The sequence below is a fragment of the Salvelinus alpinus genome, chromosome 35, assembly GCF_045679555.1.
Source record: "Salvelinus alpinus chromosome 35, SLU_Salpinus.1, whole genome shotgun sequence".
Lineage (NCBI taxonomy): Eukaryota > Metazoa > Chordata > Actinopteri > Salmoniformes > Salmonidae > Salvelinus > Salvelinus alpinus.
Window position 1 is genome coordinate 9,583,391 of NC_092120.1, and position 23,210 is coordinate 9,606,600.

The window sequence follows — 23,210 nt, forward strand, 5'->3', positions numbered from 1 at the left end:
TCGTTCCAGTTTATTGGCAGCAGAGAACTGGAAGGAAAGGCAGCTAAAGGAGGAACTGGCTTTGGGGGTGACCAGTGAAATATACCTGCTGGCCCGCGTGCTGCTATGGTGACCAGTGAGCTGAGATAAGGCGTGACTTTACCTAGCATAGACTTATAGATGACCTAGAGCCAGTGGGTTTGGCGACGAATATGACGCAAGGGCCAGCCAACGAGAACATACAGGTCGCAGTGGTGGGTAGTATATGGTGCTTTGGTGACAAAACGGATGGCACTGTGATAGACTGCATCCAGTTTGTTGAGTAGAGTGCTGGAGGCTATTTTGTAAATGACATCGCCAAAGTCAAGGATCGGTAGGATAGTCAGTTCTACGAGGGTATGTTTGGCAGCATGAGTGAATGATGCTTTGTTGCGAGATAGGAAGCCGATTCTAGATTTAATTTTGGATTGGAGATGCATAATGTGAGTCTGGAAGGAGAGTTTACAGTCTAACCAGACATCTAGGTATTTGTAGTTGTCCACATATTCTAAGTCAGAACCGTCCAGAGTAGTGATGCTGGACGTGCGGGCAGGTGCTGGCAGCGATCGGTTGAAGAGCATGCATTTAGTTTCACTTGCATTTAAGAGCAGTTGGAGGCCACGGAAGGAGAGTTGTATGGCATTGAAGCTCGTCTGGAGGTAGGTTAAGTGTCCAAAGAAGGGCCAGCGGTATACAGAATGGTCTCGTCTGTGTAGAGGTGGATCAGAGAATCACAAGCAGCAAGAGTGACATAATTGATGTTTACAGAGAAGAAAGTCGGCCCGATAATTGACCCATGTGACACCCCCATAGAGACTGCCAGAGGTCCGGACAACACGCCCTCCGATTTGACACACTGAACTCTATCTGAGAAATAGTTGGTGAACCAGGCGAGGCAGTCTTTTGAGAAACCAGGGCTGTTGAGTCTGACGATAAGAATGTGGTGATTGACAGAGTCGAAAGCATTGGCCAGGTCGACGAATACAGCTGCACAGTATTGTTTCTTATCGATGGCGGTTATGATATAGTTTAGGACCTTGAGTGTGGCTGAGGTGCACCCATGACCAGCTCGGAAACCAGATTACATAGCGGAGAAGGTACGGTGGGATTCAAAATGGTTGGTGATCTGTTTAACTTGGCTTTTGAAGACCTTAGAAAGGGTAGGATAGATATAGGTCTGTAGCAGTTAGGGTCTAGAGTGTCTCCCCCTTTGAAGAGGGGGATGACCACGGCAGCTTTCCAATCTTTGGGGATCTCAAATGATTCGAAAGAGGTTGAACAGGCTAGTAATAGGGGTTGCAACAATTTTGGCGGATAATTTTAGAAAGCGAGGGTCCAGATTGTCTAGCCCGGCTGATATGTAGGGGTCCAGATTATCAGCTGTAGGGGTCCAGAATATCAGCTATCTGGATTTGGGTGCAGGAGAAATGGGGGAGGCTTGGGCAAGTTGCTGTGGGGGGTACAGGGCTGTTGACTGGGGTAGCCAGGTGGAAAGCATGGCCAGCTGTAGAAAAATGCTTATTGAAATTCTCAATTATAGTGGATTTATTGGTGGTGACCGTGTTTACTAGCCTCAGTGCAGTGGGCAGCTGGGAGGAGGTGCTCTTATTCTCCATGGACTTCAGTGTCCCAGAACTTTTTGGAGTTTGTGCTACAGGATGCAAATTTCTGTTAGGCCGTTTGAAAAAGCTAGCCTTTGCTTTCCTGTGTATATTGGTTCCTAACTTCCCTGAAAGGTTGCATATCGGGGGGCTATTCGATGCTAATGCAGTACGCCACAGGATGTTTTTGTGCTGGTCAAGGGCAGTTAGGTCTGGAGAGAACCAAGGGCTATATCTTCCTGGTTCAAACATTTTTAAATGGAGCATGCTTATTTAAGATGGTGAGGAAAGCACTTTTAAAGAATAACCAGGCATCCTCTACTGACGGGATGAGGTCAATATCCTGTCTCCTAGAGATGAACGTACTTTGGTGCAAAAAGTGCAAATCAATCCCAGAACAACAGCAAAGGACCTTGTGAAGATGCTGGAGGAAACAGGTACAAAAGTATCTATATCCACAGTAAAACGAGTCCTATATTGACATAACCTGAAAGGCCGCTCAGCAAGGAAGAAGCCACTGCTCCAAAACCGCCATAAAAAAGCCAGACTACGGTTTGCAACTACACATGGGGACAAAGATCGTACTTTTTGGAGAAATGTCCTCTGGTCTGATGAAACAAAAATAGAACTGTTTGGTCATAATGACCATCGTTATGTTTAGAGGAAAAAGGGGGGGGGCTTTCAAGCCAAAGAACACCATCCCAACCGTGAAGACGGGCAGCATCATGATGTGGGGGTGCTTTGCTGCAGGAGGGACTGGTGCACTTCACAAAATAGATGGCATCATGAGGAAAGGAAATTATGTGGATATATTGAAGCAACATCTCAAGACATCAGTCAGGAAGTTAAAGCTTGGTTGCAAATGGGTTTTCCAAATGGACAATGACCGCAAGCATACTTCCAAAGTTGTGGCAAAATGGCTTAAGGACAACAATGTCAAGGTATTGGAGTGGCCATCACAAAGCCCTGACCTCAGTCCTATAGAATATTTGTGGGCAGAACTGAAAAAGCTTTTGTGAGGAAAGAGACCTACAAACCTGACTCAGTTACACCAGCTCTGTCATGAGGAATGGGCCAAAATTCACCCAACTTATTGTGGGAAGCTTGTGGAAGGCTACCCGAAACGTTTGACCCAAGTTAAACAATTTAAAGGCAATGCTACCAAATACTAATTGAGTATATGTAAACTTCTGACCCACTGGGAATGTGATGAAATAAATAAAAGCTGAATCATTCTCTCTACTATTATTCAGACATTTCACATTCTTAAAATAAAGTGGTGATCCTAACTGACCTAAGACAGGGAATTTTTACTTGGATTAAATGTTAGGAATTGTGAAAAACTGACTTTAAATGTTTTTGGCTAAGGTGTATGTAAACTTCCTATTTCAACTGTATATACATACATGAAATGTGAATATCTGGGAGGCAAAATAAACAAAATAAAACATAAGAAATATGACCATACATATGTGTGTCACATATACATGGCATATGCTTGAGTACCACCTTGACAGCTCTGATCTGCTTGCCTCAATAAATTCATACTAGAACATTGGTAGCCAGGATTAGCTATTTCAAATCAAACTTGGTCACGTGTGGCGAATACAACAAGTGTAGACCTTACCGTGAAATGCTTACTTACAAGACCTTAACCAACAGTGCAGTTCAAGAAGAGTTTAAGAAAATATTTACCAAATTATAAAAAGTAACACAATAACGAGGTTGTATACAGGGGGTACAGTGTGTGGGGGTACAGGCTAGTTGAGGTCATTTGTACATGTAGGTAGTGGTGAAGTGACTATGCATAGATAAACAGTGAGTAGCAGCAGTGTACAAAACAAATGGGGGGGGGGGGTCAATGTAGTAGCAGTAGCAGCGTATCTAGTCTCCTAATAATTGCATAACGGTGCAAGTTAGACACATCTTTTATTAGCATTTTTTTTATTGAAGCTTTTCTTTAACAGGGCAAGTCATTTGAGAACAAATAATAATTTACAATGACGACCTACCCCGGCCCAACCCTAACGACGCTGGGACAATTGTGCGTTGCTTTGCCTTCTCACATTTTATGCACCCAGCTAAGGCCTTGGATGGATCATGTTACACTGAGATGGGCACAGGTGGCAAATTAGTTGAACAGGAGAAGAGGATGTGGTTGCTTGTGGAGGGAGATCAGTGCGGGTGGTGGGTAGAACAGCTGCAGTGATGCTGATTGGTTGCTCTGGCTCATTACATCTTGACTAAATGAAAGATATAGAAATTAGTTTGACATTGCAATAGTTCAACAGCTGAAAAGCCGTCATTAACATACTCCCGGAGATGGCAATATATTCAGTATTCACTGAATGAAGTAGCCTACCCATCCCCATTTACAATTTGTATTGATCAATTAAATAAATGATACTGCAGCACATTAAATTACATTATTATTGTAGGCTATAGACTACTCCTGTATCTACCTTGTACAATAATGTAATCATTGAATGAAATAGCGTACCTGTCCAAATTTACAATTTAATTGATCAATTAGATAAATAATACTAGCACATACAGCTACATTGTTGTAGGATAGGCTACTACTGTATCCACACTATATTAGGATACCGTTGTGATATTGTCAGGCATGATTTTAGGTCTTCCATCGAAGTTGCATGTTGTACCTAGTTTCCCTTCAGTGAAAAGTAGTTATTTCATTTACATTTGAATTAATCCATTAAATAAATAATACTAGCACATCAAATTACGTTATTGTACACTAGCCTACTCCGCTACCGTTACAGTAAATAATATTGCCTACGTGCTTTCGACAATACGTTATCAACAAAAAATAAATTCAAATAAACCGCATTTGCCTTAACACAGTAGACCTAAATATTTCCTAACAATATCACAACTTAAATATAGCCTACTTACTCCTCAGTTGGATCAAGGACATCTAGGTAATTATTTGAATCATCTCTAATAAGGAAACTATCTGGACAGACACTTAAATGACTTCTGCCACTTGTAAAAATAAATAAATAATAATAATTATGTCTGTGTTGCCGCCTAGCTCTCAAATAGCGTGCCAATCTCTCACTCTATGAACGGTCACTGCAATCCGGATTCCTTGGGACATCCTTAACCTAAACTAACACTAAACTTAACCAATTTATACTTGATAGGTGTGGACATCCCAAGGATCCCGAATAGCACCTTTTTGAACTCCTCTTAAAGCCGTGGACACCACTCTTATTGGTTGTTTTGATGTGGAACTGGTAACAACACAGTCTGTGATTTGGCTAACAACATTTAGATCTGTATACAGCGAGATAAGATTACATGCCATGTGCTGTTGAGGGAAAGAAAGATAATCTATAGATTGGGCGTTTTTTCTAGGCCATTAGTGATAACAGGAAATACACAAGCCGTAGTCTGCACTATAGTTCAAGGTGGGTACGTCGGAATGTCTGCTTGCACAGGAAAAATTGTACGTTTCTAACATTTATGGTTGAGATTTAATTAATATAAACTATGCACATTATGACTTTCATTAACACTTAACGCAGGATTCACGCAAACGTTAGTTTGGTGTCAGGTCAGGTTGCCTAGGCTTACATATGTCCCTTATCACCCCCCCCCCCCCCCCCCCATAGCATTCTGTTATGTGAACGATGGGCTGAGCCTTGGATATAGCAGCCAGTATTGCTCCAAATGCGCATCACTCGTTTGCTTACAGCCAGTAGTGATCTAACCCCCCCCCCCCATTGGATCTACACGAATCACGTAGGTCACCTATTTTAGATTCAAAACGTCAAATTTCGCTGAAAGGTAAATAGTTTGCATCCCTGCAACCCTCTCTCTCTCCCCACCCGCAAAATTTCAGTCGCATCTTGCGCCGTAGGCTACACTTTTCAGTCCATCACGCATGTAAACAACTAGCTTGCCTGCTCTATCCGCACTGATTGGTGAAGTAATTTAATTAGCAAAATGTTTAAAAAAAAATGGAACTGGATCAAGAGCCTTTCTGTCTAATTAGTTTTTTTCGTTAGGTAACCTGTGAGTAGAATTTGAGTTGGGATGTCTGTCCTGCGACTAGTTTAGGTCAAATGTTTGCACTGCGCTCGTTAGCATTTAGTTAGCTTTCTCTATGGGATTTTACATGTCCTTGTTAGCATTGCTAACCTACTGATTGCAGTGGGGTTTGAAAATGGCGCCCCTTGTGTTCAGTGCTGGTATTACTGAATATCCCAGGATGGCACAAGGTCGTTATGACAATCTGGATACCTCCCAAGCATACTGCCAGGGTCCAGGTCTGAAAGAATCTGTGCAGAAGATCTTGGTGCTGCTGTAGGCTCTCCTTGGTTGGGGACAAAAGCACCAGATCATCAGCAAATGATTTGACTTCAGATTCTAGTAGAGTGAGGCTGGGTGCTGCAGACTGTTATAGTGCCCTTGCTAATTCGTTGATGTATACACTGAGTGTACAAAGCATTTAGAACACCTGCCTAATATTGAGTTGCAATTTGTTGGGCCGTGGACTCTACAAGGTGTCGAAAGCGTTCCACAGGCCCATGTTGACACCAATGCATCTCACAGTTGTCAAGTTGGCTGGATGTGCTTTGGGTGGTGGACCATTCTTGATACACACAGGAAACTGTTGAGAATGAAAAATCCAGCAGTGCTTGACGCAAACCAGTGCTCCTGGCACCTATTGCCATACCTCATTCAAAGGAACATAAATATGTTGTCTTGTCCATTAACCCTCGGATTGTGTATGTGTGTCATTCAATGTCTGAATTGTCTAGAGGCTTAAAAGTTATTTTTTAACCTTTCTCCTGACGTTCATCTATACTAATTGAAGTGGATTTAATAAGGGATCATAGCTTTCACCTGGGTTCACCTGGTCAGTCTGACCTGGAAAGAGCATAATGGTTTGTACACTCAGTGTATGTTGGAGGGTGGGGCTCAAGCTGCATCCCTGTCGCACCCCACAGCCCTGAGGAAAGAAATCTGTGGTTTTTGCCAATTTTAACTGCACACTTGTTTATGTACAGTCGTGGCCAATAGTTGAATGACACAAATATGAATTTTCACAAAGTCTGCTGCCTCAGTTTGTATGATGGCAATTTGCATATACTCCAGAATGTTATGAAGAGTGATCAGATGAATTGCAATTAATTGCAAAGTTCCTCTTTGCCATGCAAATAAACTGAATCCCAAAAATACATTTCCACTGCATTTCAGCCCTGCCACAAAAGGACTAGCTGACATGTCAGTGATTCTCTCGTTAACACAGGTGTGAGTGTTGACGAGGACAAGGCTGGAGATCACTCTGTCATGCTGATTGAGTTCAAATAACAGACTGGAAGCTTCAAAAGGAGGGTGGTGCTTGGAATCATTGTTCTTCCTCTGTCAACCATGGTTACCTGCAAGGAAACACGTGCCGTCATCATTGCTTTGCACAAAAAGGGCTTCACAGGCAAGGATATTGCTGCCAGTAAGATTACACCTAAAGCAACCATTTATTGGATCATCAAGAACTTCAAGGAGAGCGGTTCAATTGTTGTGAAGAAGGCTTTAGGGCACCCAAGAAAGACCAGCAAGTGCCAGGACCGTCTCCTAAAGTTGATTCAGCTGCGGGATCGGGGCACCACCAGTACAGAGCTTGCTCAGGAATGGCAACAGGCAGGTGTGAGTGCATCTGCACGCACAGTGAGGCGAAGACTTTTGGAAGATGGACTGGTGTCAAGAAGGGCAGCAAAGAAGCCACTTCTCTCCAGGAAAAACATCAGGGACAGACTGATATTCTGCAAAAGGTACAGGTATTAGACTGCTGAGTACTGGGGTAAAGTCATTTTCTCTGATGAATCCCCTTTCCGATTGTTTGGGGCATCCGGAAAAAAGCTTGTCCGGAGAAGACAAGGTGAGCGCTACCATCAGTCCTGTTGTCATTCCAACAGTAAAGCATCCTGAGACCATTCATGTGTGGGGTTGCTTCTCAGTCAAGGCAGTGGGCTCACTCATAATTTTGCCTAAGAACACAGCCATGAATAAAGAATGGTACCAACACATCCTCCGAGAGCAACTTCTCCCAACCATCCAGGAACAGTTTGGTGACGAACAATGCCTTTTCCAGCATGACGGGGCTCCTTGCTATAAGGCAAAAGTGATAACAAAGTGGTTCGGGGAACAAAACATCGATATTTTGGGTCCATGGCCAGGAAACTCCCCAGACCTTAATCCCATTGAGAACTTGTGGTCAATCCTCAAGAGGCGGGTGGACAAACAAGAACCCACAAATTCTGACAAACTCCAAGCATTGATTATGCAAGAATGGGCTGCCATCAGTCAGTATGTGGCCCAGAAGTTAAAAACTTATTGAAAAAGAAGGGTGAACATTGCAAATATTGACTCTTTGCATCAACTTCATGTAATGGTCAATAAAAGCCTTTGACACTTATGAAATGCTTGTAATTATACTTCAGTATTCCATAGTAACATCTGACAAAAATATCTAAAGACACTGAAGCAGCAAACTATGTGGAAATTTAATATTTGTCATTCTCAAAACTTTTGGCCACAACTGTACATGGATTTTATGTTGTATGTTGTTTTTTACCCCAACACCGCTTTCTATGAATTTATATAGCAGACCCTCATGACAAATTGAGTCAAGCTTTTTTGAAATCAACAAAGCATGGTAATACTTTGCTTTTGTTTGTTTGTCAATTAGGATGTGTAGGGTGAATATCTGGTCTGTCGTATGGTAACTTCGTAAAAAGCCAATTTAGATATTTGCTCAGGACGTTGTTTTCACTGAGGAAATGTAGGAGTCTGCTGTTAATGACAATGCAGAGGATTATTTCTGACTGCAACATCAGATGACACACAAACCCACACACACTGTCTTAACTGGGTTATCAGCCTCTGTGTCTGGGCATGTAACACTCTTATTTCTGCCTTAATAGGGAAATGTTTCTCTGTTATCACTGTGGAAAAAGAATAATATTACTGCTCCAACACACAGGAATGTCTAGTGGTATATTTAGTTTCACTGCACTATTTCTGCACACATATATATATATATACACACACACACACACACCAGAACTCCTCATCAGACGAGGTTACCGTACATTTCTCCAGTGTTCGCTTTCTTACACCAAATCTTTTACACAGAACATGACACATTTATACCTCAGACAGCCCTTCTCACTACCAGCACCCCCTCCTTCCTCAGCTCCACCCTTCCTCCTCACCTCTACCCCTCCCTTCTCCACCTCTTCGGCCTCTCCTCACTTGCACCCCTTGTCCTCACCTGCACCCCATCGCCCTCTCTCACCCCTTCCCTCCTCACATCCACCCTTTCCCTTCCTCTATCTCTCTCCCAATGTCCCTTCTCAATTCGCCCTTCCCTCCCTCCATCTGACACAAGTTTTATCATTGCTTTAAAACAGGGCCGTTTTTTGGGGGGGTTTTCTGAAGAATTGGAGGTATGTCTCATTGCTGTGCTTAGACTATAAGATCATGTTGAAATGTCTGACAAACGTAACTCTTTCCTCTCTTTCTCTCCCTCGCTCCCTCTCCAGTGTGAGTCTGATGAAGAGTAAGTTGGATCCAGAGGGCTTGGGGATCGTGCTGCTGGCTCCGTTCCTCCTGGAGTTCTTCCCTGATCAGGTAACTGAAGAGGAGCTGAGATACTTCAAAGCTGCAGCAATATCCATAAAACAAACTGCGACGACCGATATACAAGAAATATCTTTGGTGTATGCATGTATGTACATGAGCGCATCCGTTTTGTTAGTGGTTTGTGGCTGACGATGGATATGAATTTGTTGAATCAAATCTTTTACAGCAATACAATGGTGACCGAAATGTTTAAATATATGTTTACACTAACCCCTGCTCAGACAGGGTCTCAGTGGCAGGGAACCATTTCTGAAGAGTGGGAGAGCGAGAGGCAAAGAGAAAGAGGTGGGGAAAGGGAGGTGGGGACAAAGAGAGAGGAGCGGGAAGTGTGTTAAAGTGATCAGGGCTTCGGGGACTCACCAGAGGAATGGCCCTCGGCCACAAAGAAATTATACTGCCATTAGCCAACTGGAGACGCACACGCACACGCACACACACACAGACTGAGGTTATGGTTTCACATAAACACACTCACACAGTCCTATTAGCATTCTGGAACGTCCCAAAAAAGTGTTTGGGCCTGTGTCGTTATTGACTGGTTTCTAATATAGGCTGTTCTGTGGGATTGGGGTTAGGGTTTCACATGCGTACACACACGCGCACGCATTCGCACACACACACATACGTGGGTTATGGGTTTCAGGCTAAAGTATGCTGAATTGTCTGTGGGTTAGAGACTGTTCTCTAGTCAAACTGCGGGTTCCGATATACCCACATCTTCCAGAGCAGCGTTATCGACACACACACCCCAGAGATGACCCCATGATTGTTAACTGGTTTATATATTGTGTTTACAGGATACTGGAATCCCAGACTCCTTCTCTGTCTACCACTACAATGGCCTGAAACAGTCCAACCACAATGAGAGGGTAAGATATACACACACCTCTAAAACAACCTGACACTGTCACACCACTATGAATGTAATGTGTGTGCATACTGACTGACTGTGTGTGTTTCTCTTTGTCAGGTGGAGTATGTGCAGGGTACAGCCCTGGTCCTGGGCTTTGAGGACCCCATGGTGAGGACAGATGACACTCCAGTGAAGCGCTGCCTCCAGACCAAGTGGCCCTACATAGAACTGCTGTGGAATACTGAACGCTCCCCTTCACTTAACTAACTCACTGCTAGGGTGGTAGAGGACTGACTGATCTCCACAGGAAAGAATGCCACAAAGACTGAGACACACAGTACATGTACACTGCTGCACACACAAAGGAATTTGCTCACTGTCCTGGGCAGGAGAAAAACACACACAGAACATATACGCCACTATACACACTTGACATAGACACACTTGTTTACTGTTAATGCTGTTGTGTTTTACATGACTGTAAATGAAGTCACAGGATGTTTTTGGTTTGTTGTAAAAAGCTGAATGACTTGTCACTCTATAGATGACTCTGTTTTATACTCTGGGATATATTCACCTAATAAGAACTACATATAAAGGAGATAGCTGACCTCGTTGGATGTAAACCTGTAACTGACTGACTGGATCTATGCTTCTGTAACACCCAGCTGTCTGACTGTTAAAGAGAAACAACCAAAGCTTTTTGCAAGACGCGCGCGCACACACACACACACACGCTCTCCTATTCTAACTACAGCTGAGTTAGTTTGACCTCTTAGTAGGGAGGCAGGGTATCCCTGACCCAGATTAGGTTTACTGCATTATCTCCATTGAAATAGTCCAGGAGCAGCCTAAATCTGGGGCTGGGAAACTAGCCTCAAGGGTTTTCACAGGAGATTAGAGTAAAAGGGTAACGCACACACATACACACACCCTGGTGTTTACAGCATAAAGGGACCAATCACAGCAGCGATTTGAGGAAATTCCTCCTGTTTAGTGGTTTGACCTGGGAGTAGAACCTTTGGCTGGTTTTACACTTGGAGTGACTTCTCTCTTCATACCAACACAGGAAGTGATATGGTATTCATGTATTTATTGCCCCCCCCCCCCCCCCCCCAGCTAATAAACCCTTTTTTCTTCAATTGTGTGTGGGCTTGTTCAATGTTGCAGGCAACTGCCGACTGACTAATCTACACATCACCTTGCATCACAGTCACCTAACCATCCGTCTACTTGCATCATAAGTAACTACTCATTATTGTTTGTAGATCAGTCAGTCACAATTTACCCACAATTCATCATTGACTTCAACAGAATGCTCTCGAACATGGCCTGTATGTATGTGCTTTCATGTGTGTCAGTCTATGTGGTGTATGTGTGTTATTGGAAAGGGGATATCTCTGTTTGTTGGATGAGACTGGGAGATGGAGGAGAGAACTAACGGATGGTTGAACTATTGAGCGCACACTGAAACTCATACAAATTAGAATGCTTTTACCTGGTGAATGACCATCATAACACAGGCATGTGGCACACCAGAGAGCGGAGCACTACTCTTGTTCTAGTCCTCTGTGTGTGTGTGTGTGTGTGTGTGTGTGTGTGTACACGCACGCGCATGTGTATCCTCGCCAGGTAAAGTTTCTAAGAACTGATATCCTGTTGAATATCTGAAGTCTCTCTTCATTCTGTTCATCTTGGATTTACACGAAAGCAGTTGAGAAAGAACAGTCCACCGCTCTATCAACATTGTTCAAAAGGGCAATTTTAAGAGTGCTGTTGACGTGTGTGTGTGTACACTGGGTTAAACTGTCCTTCACCTCTGAATGCCTGCACACAGCAAGAAGAAACATGCTCACACAGCATATGTGCTCTATGAGAATGGCAGGTACACAGGCACGGTACATTCTATGTTTGTGTCTGTCTGTTGTTGGTCACCATATGCATGTGTGAGACCATATGCTCATCTGTAATGTAATGAGCCACTATGGTTCCATCTGTCTCTGGAGTTCAACACTGACACTGACATTATCTTCACAGATCTTCATTGTAAAGGATTGAACCTGTTAGTGATCCCTTCGCGCGCCAATCCCTTTAGCGGGATCGATTTGACAACATCCAGTGAAATTGCAGAGCGCCAAATTCAAACTACAAAAATATCAATATTCAAGATAACTGAAAATATAAGTGTAATACATCAAAATAAAGCTTAACTTCTTGTTAATCCAGACGCAGTGTCAGATTTCAAAAAGGCTTTACGGCGAAAGCAGACCATGCGATTATCTGAGGACAGCGCCACGGAATACAAACACATAAATAATTTTCAACCAGGCAGTTGGCGACACAAAAGTCAGAAATAACGATATAAATGCCTTACCTTTGAAGAACTTCATCGGACTGAGCTTGTTGTTATTGCAGGCAATCTCAACGCTGTGCGTTACAGGGAAGAGATCCTCCTCCCTCATGTGGTACCCTTCCTGCAGGCTCATCCTGACATGACCCTCCAGCATGGCAATGCCACCAGCCATACTGCTCGTTCTGTGCGTGATTTCCTGCAAGACAGGAATGTCAGTGTTCTGCCATGGCCAGCGAAGAGCCCGGATCTCAATCCCATTGAGCACGTCTGGGACCTGTTGGATCGGAGGGTGAGGGCTGGGGCCATTCCCCCCAGAAATGTACGGGAACTTGCAGGTTCCTTGGTGGAAGAATGGGGTAACATCTCACAGCAAGAACTGGAAAATCTGGTGCACTGCAGTACTTAATGCAGCTGGTGGCCACACCAGATACTGACTGTTACTTTTGATTTTGTTCGGGGACACATTATTCAATTTCTGTTAGTCACATGTCTGTGGAACTTGTTCAGTTTATGTCTCAGTTGTTGAATCTTGTTATGTTCAAACAAATATTTACACATGTTAAGTTTGCTGAAAATATACGCAGCTGACAGTGAGAGGACGTTTCTTTTTTTGCTGAGTTTACATTAGCAGGGAGGGAGGGAAGGGGTAGATTGAGACGGAGAGAGAGGTATGGACAGCAAGAGGAGTACAGAGAGACATAAGGAAAGAGATTGAGATCAGCAGAGGGAAAAAGAAGGAGGGGTAAAGGAGGAAGAGGGCATGCGAGGGGGAGGGGTTAAGGAGAGTTGGGGAAACTTGTCTGAATTCTCCATCTGGTAGGTCAAGGTTGCTCACTGTGACTCCCTCTCATCACCATGCAGCCTCCGATTCTATAACACACACACTCTGACACACACAACATACACAACCCCACCTGGTTCATATCACTTGTCTGAAAATATGAAGAAGTGGTTTACAGTAACATCCTAACTCTACACACGCACACAGTAACATAGAAACGCATACATTTCAGCCTAAGTACTTCATTTTGGTCCATAGCTAAATAAATTGTTACTAAGGTCATTACAGATCACAGATGTTTGGACAATGTGGTCCACATAAGTCATGTTTCTCCAACCAACACAAATGGACATAAAGCATCTCCTAAACATGTTCCTCATAACAGCTGAGAAAGACCAGTACTCCCCAGCACACAGTCACAGTTTTACAGCTCACTATGACTATATGAGACTTTCTGTCTTTTGACAACAAACATTCTAAAGTTCAGATTAAATTAAAACTCTCCTGATGCTGATTAGGAGCAGACTGAGTTAATGCAGGAACACACACACATGACACACACACACACTGGAGGAGTGATGTGAGCATAGTGGAATTTTCTGCTTTGATAAGATTACACTGTTTATCTACAGGATGTAGACTATGCAGGCAAGATGGCTATAAAACGCACACCCACAAATTGTGTCTGGATCAGAATAGGCTACGAGTTTATTTATAGCTTAACTTTTGGGAGAGGACTCGCGCAGGTCAGGGGATTGGTAACGCGTACGTTGAAAACCCATCACACACACACACACACACATAGGCCTACACACAAACACATTTAGACACACACATACAACGTGATAGGCCTAACCCGTCTTTAGTTTTAGTGCTCAGGCTGGCGTGTTTAACTTTAGATCTCAGTAATAATTACGCGAGATAATTACCGGTGATTATTCTTTAATGGAAGGAAACGCACCTCATTAAACCGGCGCGGTCAGAATAAACGGTTTAATAATAAAACACCGCGAAACCCGAGATCTGTAATATCAGACATATCAGTATCACCACACTGACTGAAGTCATGTCATATTGTATGGCCATTGTGCGTGCGCGTGTGTGTGAGCGAGCGAGAAAGAGAGATAATTAATACATCCACTTTATAATATTTATTGCTTCACGATCAAAACCTACGAAATGAGAAAATCGCTTTTCCACATAAAACGATAGCTTGGTGATGCAGCCCCTTGGAGCGCGTTCTGATGTGGTCTGGATGCGGTCTTGAAGGGGGCGCGGGGGTCGAAGTGTTGCGCAACCGGGGCGCGCACAGAATACAAGCGCGCCGCCGCAGCGACAGGAGAGTCTGGCTACAGGCTGCAGAGTGTGTGTGAGTGAGAGCATCAATAGATCTGACCCGGAGGAGAGTGTGTGTGTTGCTTGTGTGGGAGACAGAAGGGAGAGCGGAACGCACGGGCACAACTTGGGATAACTCACCTGGCAGGACAGAAACATCTCTCTCGCTCCATCTCTTCTATCATCTATCTCTCTCCTTGCTAACGGATTCAAGCGGTGTGATAGACTACTGGTCTGGCTGCGGGGAAGGTGTTAATGTGTGCCTATAGGATGTGCGCGTTCGGTGGGATGTTGTGTCGCGTGGTGTCGGTGCTGTGGCTGGTCCTTTCGGTGGTCTCGGGGTTCAACCTGCATGCGGAGCGACCGGCGGTGTACGGAGGACCAGAGGGGAGCTACTTTGGTTACTCCGTGGACTTCTACCGACCGACCCCCGAAAGCAGCACGTGAGTGACAACAGTCCGAGACCACAACTATCACTTTAAAACATAGCATTTTGTATGTTGTTAATTTCAATTTCGAACAGCCTACAAAGGTCTGCGGGTTCGTGTTGGGTTAATATGAATCAAGTCTGGATTCCCAGAAAAAACATGTCCGAACAGAAAGATGGGTTCACTCTCCTAATAAAATAGTAGAATAGAATATCATTATTTCAACAGGAAATTCGTCTTGCAAGTGAACACAAATACAGTTACAAATGTCACAGAATAGTAGACTAAGTTGGGACAGTTTTCCAAGCACACCAATATTTCATAGTGCTAGTAGCCTACTGTACTTGTGCTTTCTGTGCTGACTGTGTGATGAGCGCTGGGATTTGTAAAGAAACTGAGGACTGTTTTATTACCAAGATGCTCCTATCATGTTTCTTGTTTCAGCTCCTTAGTTTTATGCACTGGATAAGAGCTTCCGCTAAATTACTAAAATATGAATGTGTCTTGCCCAATGAATGTGTGTAGTAATCTGTCTCTCTAGCAGTGTGTGTGTCTCTGTGTGCTAAAGACCATTTATTTATCTTAAGTTTTGTGTGTGAACATTCGGTTAGTGGCATTATACCTCTGTCATGACTGTGTCCCTGCAGGTTGAGTGTGTTGGTGGGAGCGCCCAAGGCCAACACGTCCCAGCCAGGCATCATAGAGGGAGGAGCTGTCTACTACTGTCCCTATCCCCCAAACCCTGACCCCACCAAGCTACCCTACAGCTGCACACAGATACCCTTCGACAACGCCAGTGAGTTACACCATGCTGTGTACCTGTGTGCGTGTGTGTGTGTGTGACGTGTGTTTGCGTGTGTGTGTGTGTGTGTGTGTGTATGTGCTAGTTCTGCTCGCACAAAGTTCATGAGTGAGTATGAAGGGGTTAACTCCTGCCCATGTGGTTGGCTTCAGGTTTCAGGGGCACAGAAGAACCGTACGTGTGTGTGTGTGTTCCTGTTAGAAGTGTAATTTCACCCGATGCACTTCATCCGGACAAATAACAGAACACAAGAGAGCGCCCTCACCACTAATGTGTGTAAGTGTGTGCATGTTCTGTGTGTTTGTGAGTGTGTGTGTGCGTGTGTGCGTGTGTGCGTGTGTGTGTGTGTGTGTGTGTGTGTGTGTGTGTGTGTGTGTGTGTGTGTGTGTGTGTGTGTGTGTGTGTGTGTGTGTGTGTGTGTGTGTGTGTGATCCATATGGTCTTTGTCAGCTGGAGTGTGTATGAAGAGGGCCATAGAAAAATAACTACTATTAATTTCTATGAGAAAGATATGTTGGTGGGTGGTGGCTGAATGCATCTGTCTGTCTGGTGTTCTGGAATTCTGGTACTGTCATCTCTGGTTCTTTACTGAAAAACGACTTCCTGTTGCACTAATCGGTCTATTCTGATAGGATGGGCAAACAATTTCATAGAGATGAATAACTCCTCTACTCTCGTTCTCCCTTAATCTCTGCCTCGCCTCCTCTCTCTCTGTCTCTCTCTCTGTATCTCTCTCTCTCTCTCTCTCTCTCTCTCAATTATCCTGGGGGAGGGGTAAATTGTGAGTGTGTATGAAGCGGTCAGGGGGCTAGGGGGGGTAAACTGTGAGCACATGGGAATTTAGTTTCCCTCTGAGACTGGAGGGGATAAGAGGGAGGGGAGGTCTGCTTTTTATTAGATCTTCGAATTCATCCTTGTGTGTGTGTGTGTGTGTGTGTGTGTGTGTGTGTGTGTGTGTGTGTGTGTGTGTGTGTGTGTGTGTGTGTGTGTGTGTGTGTGTGTGTGTGTGTGTGTGTGTGTGTGTGTGTGTGTGTGTGTGTGTGTGTGTGTGTGTGTATGATTGATGTGCATGGATATGGTGGATATGGCTAGAGTTACTGTAGCCTCATTAATACAGGTACAAACCAGCGACATGAGAGACACATACACACACCCACGCATATAATCTATCATCACACACACACACACACACACACACACACACACACACACACACACACACACACACACACACACACACACACACACACACACACACACAGAGAGCCATACTGGGTAGGGCCTCAGTCAGGGAGAAAGACAGGGAGAGGAGGGGGAAGGAGAGAGAGATTGAAGGAATTAAGCAATAAGACTAGAGAGGGTGCAATATGGCGATCAGTGGCATGGCTGTGGTGCGCCTGGCCTGGTGCAGTCAAAGGGAAGAGACCAAGCCACTTACTGGGTTAGGGGTTAGGAACAGTGTGCAGTTGCGCATGAGGTCATTCTAATGACAAAACAAGACATATGGGGATAGTTCACTCAAATTTCATAATTAGTTAATCTCTTTCTTACCTTGTCGTCTAGAATGGGCCGGGAGAAACGGCAGTCTTCAGTGTGTGTGTAGGTTGCTGGTGTTTTATGAGGCGTAGACGCCGTCTCTCTAAACAGGCCCAGCTGGCCTTCAATAACACAGGAAAGGATCTGCACTGGAGCAGGCTAACACCCACTGACACACACAAACACACACACACACACACACAGTCATACGCATTTACAGCATGACATTGGACATTAAAGATCAAGGTGTATTTCTAGAAACTTCAATAGAAACATTTTAAAAAGTTAGTGTTACTTTAGTTAGCTTCCAAATCTGGGCCTTCCATGGTGTATAGGCAGGCATGACCCATGTTGTACAGAGACTAGACCTATTAGGGCTGGGGCAGGTCGATTGATGCCATAATAAAACTCTCTTCCTCTTTCCCTCCTCCCTCCCCCCATCTCTCTCTATAGATAACAGGATGATTAAGGTTAATGGCACCAGGGAGCCTCTGGAGTTCAAGTCTCACCAGTGGTTTGGAGCCTCAGTTAGAACTCACAAAGGCAAAGTGGTGGTGAGGAATGATATTCTGTCTAACCCTAACCCGTCATAGATGTAAACCATCAGTGCTATGACTAACTAATACACTTTGATCCAGTCATATACATGCCATGTGCGTTTGTGTGTGCATGCGTTTGTGTGTCTAGGCCTGTGCTCCTCTCTACCACTGGCGTACAGTGAAGGTGAACGGTGAGAAGGACCCGGTAGGAACCTGCTATGTTGCCGTGCAGAACTTCAGCGCCTACGCAGAATACTCACCCTGTAGGACCAGTGAGTTCACACACACACACACACACACACACACACACACACACACACACACACACACACACACACACACACACACACACACACACACACACACACACACACACACACACACACACACACACACACACACAGACACACACACACACACACAGACACACACACACACACACCTTGATCTTTAATGTCCATCTATATACTTCTGGCGCCGACAGAGATGGCCGCCTCGCTTCGCGTTCCTAGGAAACTATGCAGTATTTAGTTTTTTGTTGTTGAGAAATTGTTAGGTTATATTACTTGTTAGATATTACTGCATGGTCGGAACTAGAAGCACAAGCATTTCGCTACACTTGACATCTGCTAACCATGTGGATGACACAGACACACAGACACACACACACACACACACACAACGTACAAACACATACACACAAACACACATACGCACTTGTGATGGTGGGGAAAAATCGATGCTACTATATCGATACTTTGACTCCAAGTATCGATTTGTAAAATGTATTTATACATTTTTTGATGCTAGGTAGCGTTAGCTAATTGACTGAACCTGCGCCAAAACTCAGGTTTTTATCCTATAGCTTGTTCACAATTTTCTTTTTAAATAGTGAGCCAACATGTTTTCAGCATTTTTATTTCCGTGGTTGATTAAAACAAATTTCCTCATGCTCTCTTTTGTCTCTCTGCAGCAGACATGCAGAATAGTGAGCAATATATTTGGAACATCAAATTGCAATAAAATCGCAGTAGCGAATTGCAATATGTATAGAATCATGAGAAACCCTGGCAATTTCCAGCCCTAATACACACATACCAAATTGCAAGACAACAGCATCTTGTAGTAAAAGAGGCTAGATACTCAGTACTCTGATATACTGTCTATAGCTGGAGACTAACAGGCTACAGTCAAAACCATTAGCAGGATAAGAAGCTACGGTCACTTTCAGGTGGCCAGTTGTAAACACCCACTGGAACACACAACTAGGCTTGGGCGGTATACCGTATATACCGTATAGCGGGGTATTTGAAAAAAGCCACTTGATGGTTTTTCAATACTGTCAAAACAAAAGTTTTTCAATTCATTTGAATATTTCTAGCTACTTTTTAAGTTATTACCTGCAGTCAACTTGTGCAATACCTTAGGAGATAAAGCATGTTGCGTTCTTCATTTTACCCTGTCACAATATTTTAGATGAGCCAGTCACGTGTGTGTTTGTAAATAGCACAATGGGAGAAAGCGAGCTGGTGAGACCATAGCGTTCTATATCTATCAGAGTCTCTGTTGTGCAGCGCACATGAGGTGATGACGTTACACTTGTATGCAAATCACTGCAAATCAAGTCAAAGAGCTCTGGATGAGTTATCTGTATGGCTGCCATTTTTTCCCTGTGTTTCTACCAATATTTTTTTTCTCCCCCGTTCATCTCGCATCTACACATGCTGCTCTTCTTTTAGAAAAGCACGCATCACAACTTTGCTCATTTGCACAACATCTCTTGTTCACTTTTGCTTGGAAACTTCCACACTCACCGAAAATGACATTCGGTAGGTACTAGCTATGCTTGTATAACTTCATGAGCTGTATTTGCCTGTCTGCAATTAGTTTATGTTCGTTTTCGCTCGTTAGCATTTAGTTATGTAATTTCACTATTAGTTTGTGCAAATTTTATTAGCATTCTGGGAATAGAGGCCCAATGGGCTTTTCTTGTGTTTTTAGCCCCGCCTTATGTGCTATGCCGGTAATACTGTAAATCCCGGTATGAGAGAAGGAAGGTATGATAATATGAAAATCTGAATACCGTACAACCTAACTAGGAGGCATGCAACTTAGTCCGTTTCAATCACAGAGGGCCTTGCTCATGTGAACATGTGAACCCTCTTCCTCTCACTTATCATTGACTCTCTACAAAAATATCCTGACACACACACACACACACACAAACAAACAGATCTGGTGTTTTAGTGATTCTGGGGGTTATTTAAAGGTTAGTTTTATGTTGTCAGTAAGATTTGACCACATCGACATCAAACAACTATGTAATTTCACTAAAAGAAAAACATAAAACATTCTACTCTACTGGACAGTTTTTATTGAGATCAACGTGATGGTTCCAAGGGGGTTGGACGCACAATGCTACTGTACAAACCCAGCACACCTGCACTCGCGCACGCACACATACACATATACACACACACGTATGCACACACACACACTCAGCCTCTGTAATGTTTCCAACCCAGTGTGTGTGTTTCAACCTTTCTCTCTGGGAGCTCCTTGTTTAGATTTTAATGTGGATTTATGACCTCCGAGCTTACACACTCCAGCTTACACACATAGCAGTCAGTATGTGTGTGTGTGTGGGTGTGTGTGTGTGTGTGTGTGTGTGTGTGTGTGTGTGTGTGTGTGTGTGTGTGTGTGTGTGTGTGTGTGTGTGTGTGTGTGTGTGTGTGTGTGTGTGTGTGTGTGGGTGTGTGTGTGTGTGTGGGTGTGTGTGTGTGTGTGTGTGTGTGTGTGTGTGTGTGTGTGTGTGTGTGTGTGTGTGTGTGTGTGTGTGTGTGTGTGTGTGTGTGTGGGTGTGTGTGTGTGTGTGTGTGTGTGTGTGTGTGTGTGTGTGTGTGTGTGTGTGTGTGTGTGTGTGTGTGTGTGTGTGGGTGTGTGTGTGGGTGTGTGTGTGTGTGTGTGTGTGTGTGTAGTTACGACTCATTTCACCTCTCCTCTGGGTGCCTCTGGAACACTGGAACACGGGGAATGATTCATTATCAGCCAGGTTTATATACACACACACACACACACACCATGCACTTCGATTTCTTCCACATAGAGTTTGGACATGGAATAGTGGAGAGGTAAAGTTAGAGCTACTTGGAAGGTCAGGGTCATGCTTTTTGTAACACTTCAACTAATAACAATTCACCATAGGAGGGTTGAAACGATGGTCTGATATGGTGTGTGATTGTGTTTGTCAGATGATCCAGACCCAGAGGGACAGGGTTTCTGCCAGGCCGGGTTCAGTGTGGACTTCACCAAGGTAACAACCATCACTACCCACGTGATGTCCTCATCACCGTCCATGTCATGACATCCTCATCACCGTCCATGTCATGACATCCTCATCACTGTCCATGTCATGACGTCCTCATCACCGTCCATGTCATGACATCCTCATCACCGTCCATGTCATGACGTCCTCATCACCGTCCATGTCATGACGTCCTCATCACCGCCCATGTCATGACATCCTCATCACCGTCCATGTCATGACATCCTCATCACCGTCCATGTCATGACATCCTCATCACTGTCCATGTCATGACATCCTCATCACTGTCCATGTCATGACGTCCTCATCACCGTCCATGTCATGACATCCTCATCACCGTCCATGTCATGACATCCTCATCACCGTCCATGTCATGACAATCCTCAATACAGAGAGAACCCCTTAGTTATTTTCTAGCACACAATCACAGCCGAGTCAAAATATTCCCAAGACGTGTGTGTGTAAAAATACATGTTTGTCATAACACCCTCCCTCCTCCTCATCCTCCCTTTCTCTCCATCTGACCAGTCCTCTCTCAAGACAATAGAGAGACACACAATAAGGGTTAGAGGGGAGAGAACTAGGAGGCATGCAACTTAGTCCGTTTCAATCACAGAGGGCCTTGCTCATGTGAACATCTGAACCCTCTTCCTCTCTGCTCAATGTACCCTCTTGTACAGGAAGCTGTCATTTTCAACAGGAAGTACACATGGATGACTGAAGACAGTACACACACACACACACACACACACACACACACACATAGAAACAAACAGACACACACACATTGTCTTTTATGATTGTTTCTTCAATGTTTATCAATCAGTGTGTATACAGGTAAGTCAGGACGAGCTAGACCACTTAAAGGTCCAATGCAACCATTTTTATCTGAATATTAAAACATTTTTGGGGTAACAATGAAGTACCCTACTGTGATTGTTTCTGATTAAAAGGGTAAAAATATGCAAAAATAGCTTCTTAGCAAAGAGCAATTTCAAAAGCAAGAATTTTGCTATAACTATCTGGGAGGGGTCTGAGTGGGGAGGGGATAACTGACAATTAGCTGTTATTTGCAGAGAGGTTTGGAACTGACTTTCGTATTGGTCTATTAACTAATGTATTACCTGGTGATGACACCTGTCACGCCAAAACTACAACCCAACAAAATAGGCTGGCATTTCAGGTGGTCTTTTCAAACAGCTCTTACAATAAAAGGGCATTATCATACTGTGGAAATATATAAAAATCACAGGAAAATCATGTGTCTGACTGCACTGGGCCTTTAAATTGCATTGAATTTGGTTTAACACAGGCAGATTAAGTATCGTCGCTTATATGATCCTGTGGGGTCCTGATCAGGAGCTCTCGTCCCGACCCAGATCTATATACAGTGCATTCGGAAGTATTGAGACCCCTTCCCCTTTTCCACATTTTGTTACGTTACAGCCTTATTCTAAAATATATTTTTTTTAAATTCTCATCAATCTACACACAATACCCCATAATGACATAGTGAAAACAGGTTTTCAGAATTTAAAAAAACAGAAATACCTTATTTACATAAGTATTCTTTGCTATGAGGCTCGAAATTGAGTTCCGTTCCATCCTGATCATCCTTGATATGTTTCTACAAGTTGATTGGACATGATTTGGAAAGGCAAACACCTGTCTATAAAAGGTCCCACAGTTGACAGTGCATGTCAGAGCAAAAACCGAGCCATCAAGTTAAGGGAATTGTCCGTAGAGCTTCTGGGGAAGCGTATTAAATCCCCACGGACACAGTGGTCTCCATCATTCTTAAATGGGAGAAGTTTGGAACCACCAAGACTCTTCCTAGAGCTGGCCGCCCGGCCAAACTGAGCAATCTGGGGAGAAGGGCCTTGGTCAGGGAGGTGACCAAAAACCCGATGGTCACTCTGACAGAGCTCCAGAGTTCCCCTGTGGAGATGGGAGAACCTTCCAGAA

The 23,210-nt window shown here is 43.9% G+C and overlaps 2 protein-coding genes across 4 annotated transcripts in view; both read left to right on the forward strand.

Moving 5' to 3' along the window:
• Positions 1-11,250, forward strand: part of LOC139564676 (ubiquitin carboxyl-terminal hydrolase MINDY-3-like) — a 45,481-nt gene extending 34,231 nt beyond the window's left edge. For both annotated transcript variants that reach the window (XM_071384414.1, XM_071384415.1), the window contains 3 exons: positions 9,194-9,281; positions 10,091-10,162; positions 10,264-11,250. In XM_071384414.1, coding sequence (XP_071240515.1) covers positions 9,194-9,281; positions 10,091-10,162; positions 10,264-10,413 — 310 coding nt within the window. In that variant the 3' untranslated portion in view covers positions 10,414-11,250. The remainder of the gene's footprint in view (positions 1-9,193; positions 9,282-10,090; positions 10,163-10,263) is intronic.
• A 3,350-nt stretch (positions 11,251-14,600) lies between these two features.
• LOC139564009 (integrin alpha-8-like) overlaps positions 14,601-23,210 on the forward strand; it is a 57,188-nt gene continuing 48,578 nt past the window's right edge. The window contains exons 1-5 of one of the 2 annotated variants that reach the window (XM_071383135.1): positions 14,601-15,058; positions 15,691-15,839; positions 17,835-17,935; positions 18,069-18,192; positions 21,172-21,233. In XM_071383135.1, the coding sequence (XP_071239236.1) occupies positions 14,871-15,058; positions 15,691-15,839; positions 17,835-17,935; positions 18,069-18,192; positions 21,172-21,233 (624 nt within the window). In that variant the 5' untranslated portion in view covers positions 14,601-14,870. The remainder of the gene's footprint in view (positions 15,059-15,690; positions 15,840-17,834; positions 17,936-18,068; positions 18,193-21,171; positions 21,234-23,210) is intronic. The other variant, XM_071383134.1, reaches the window with a different exon arrangement.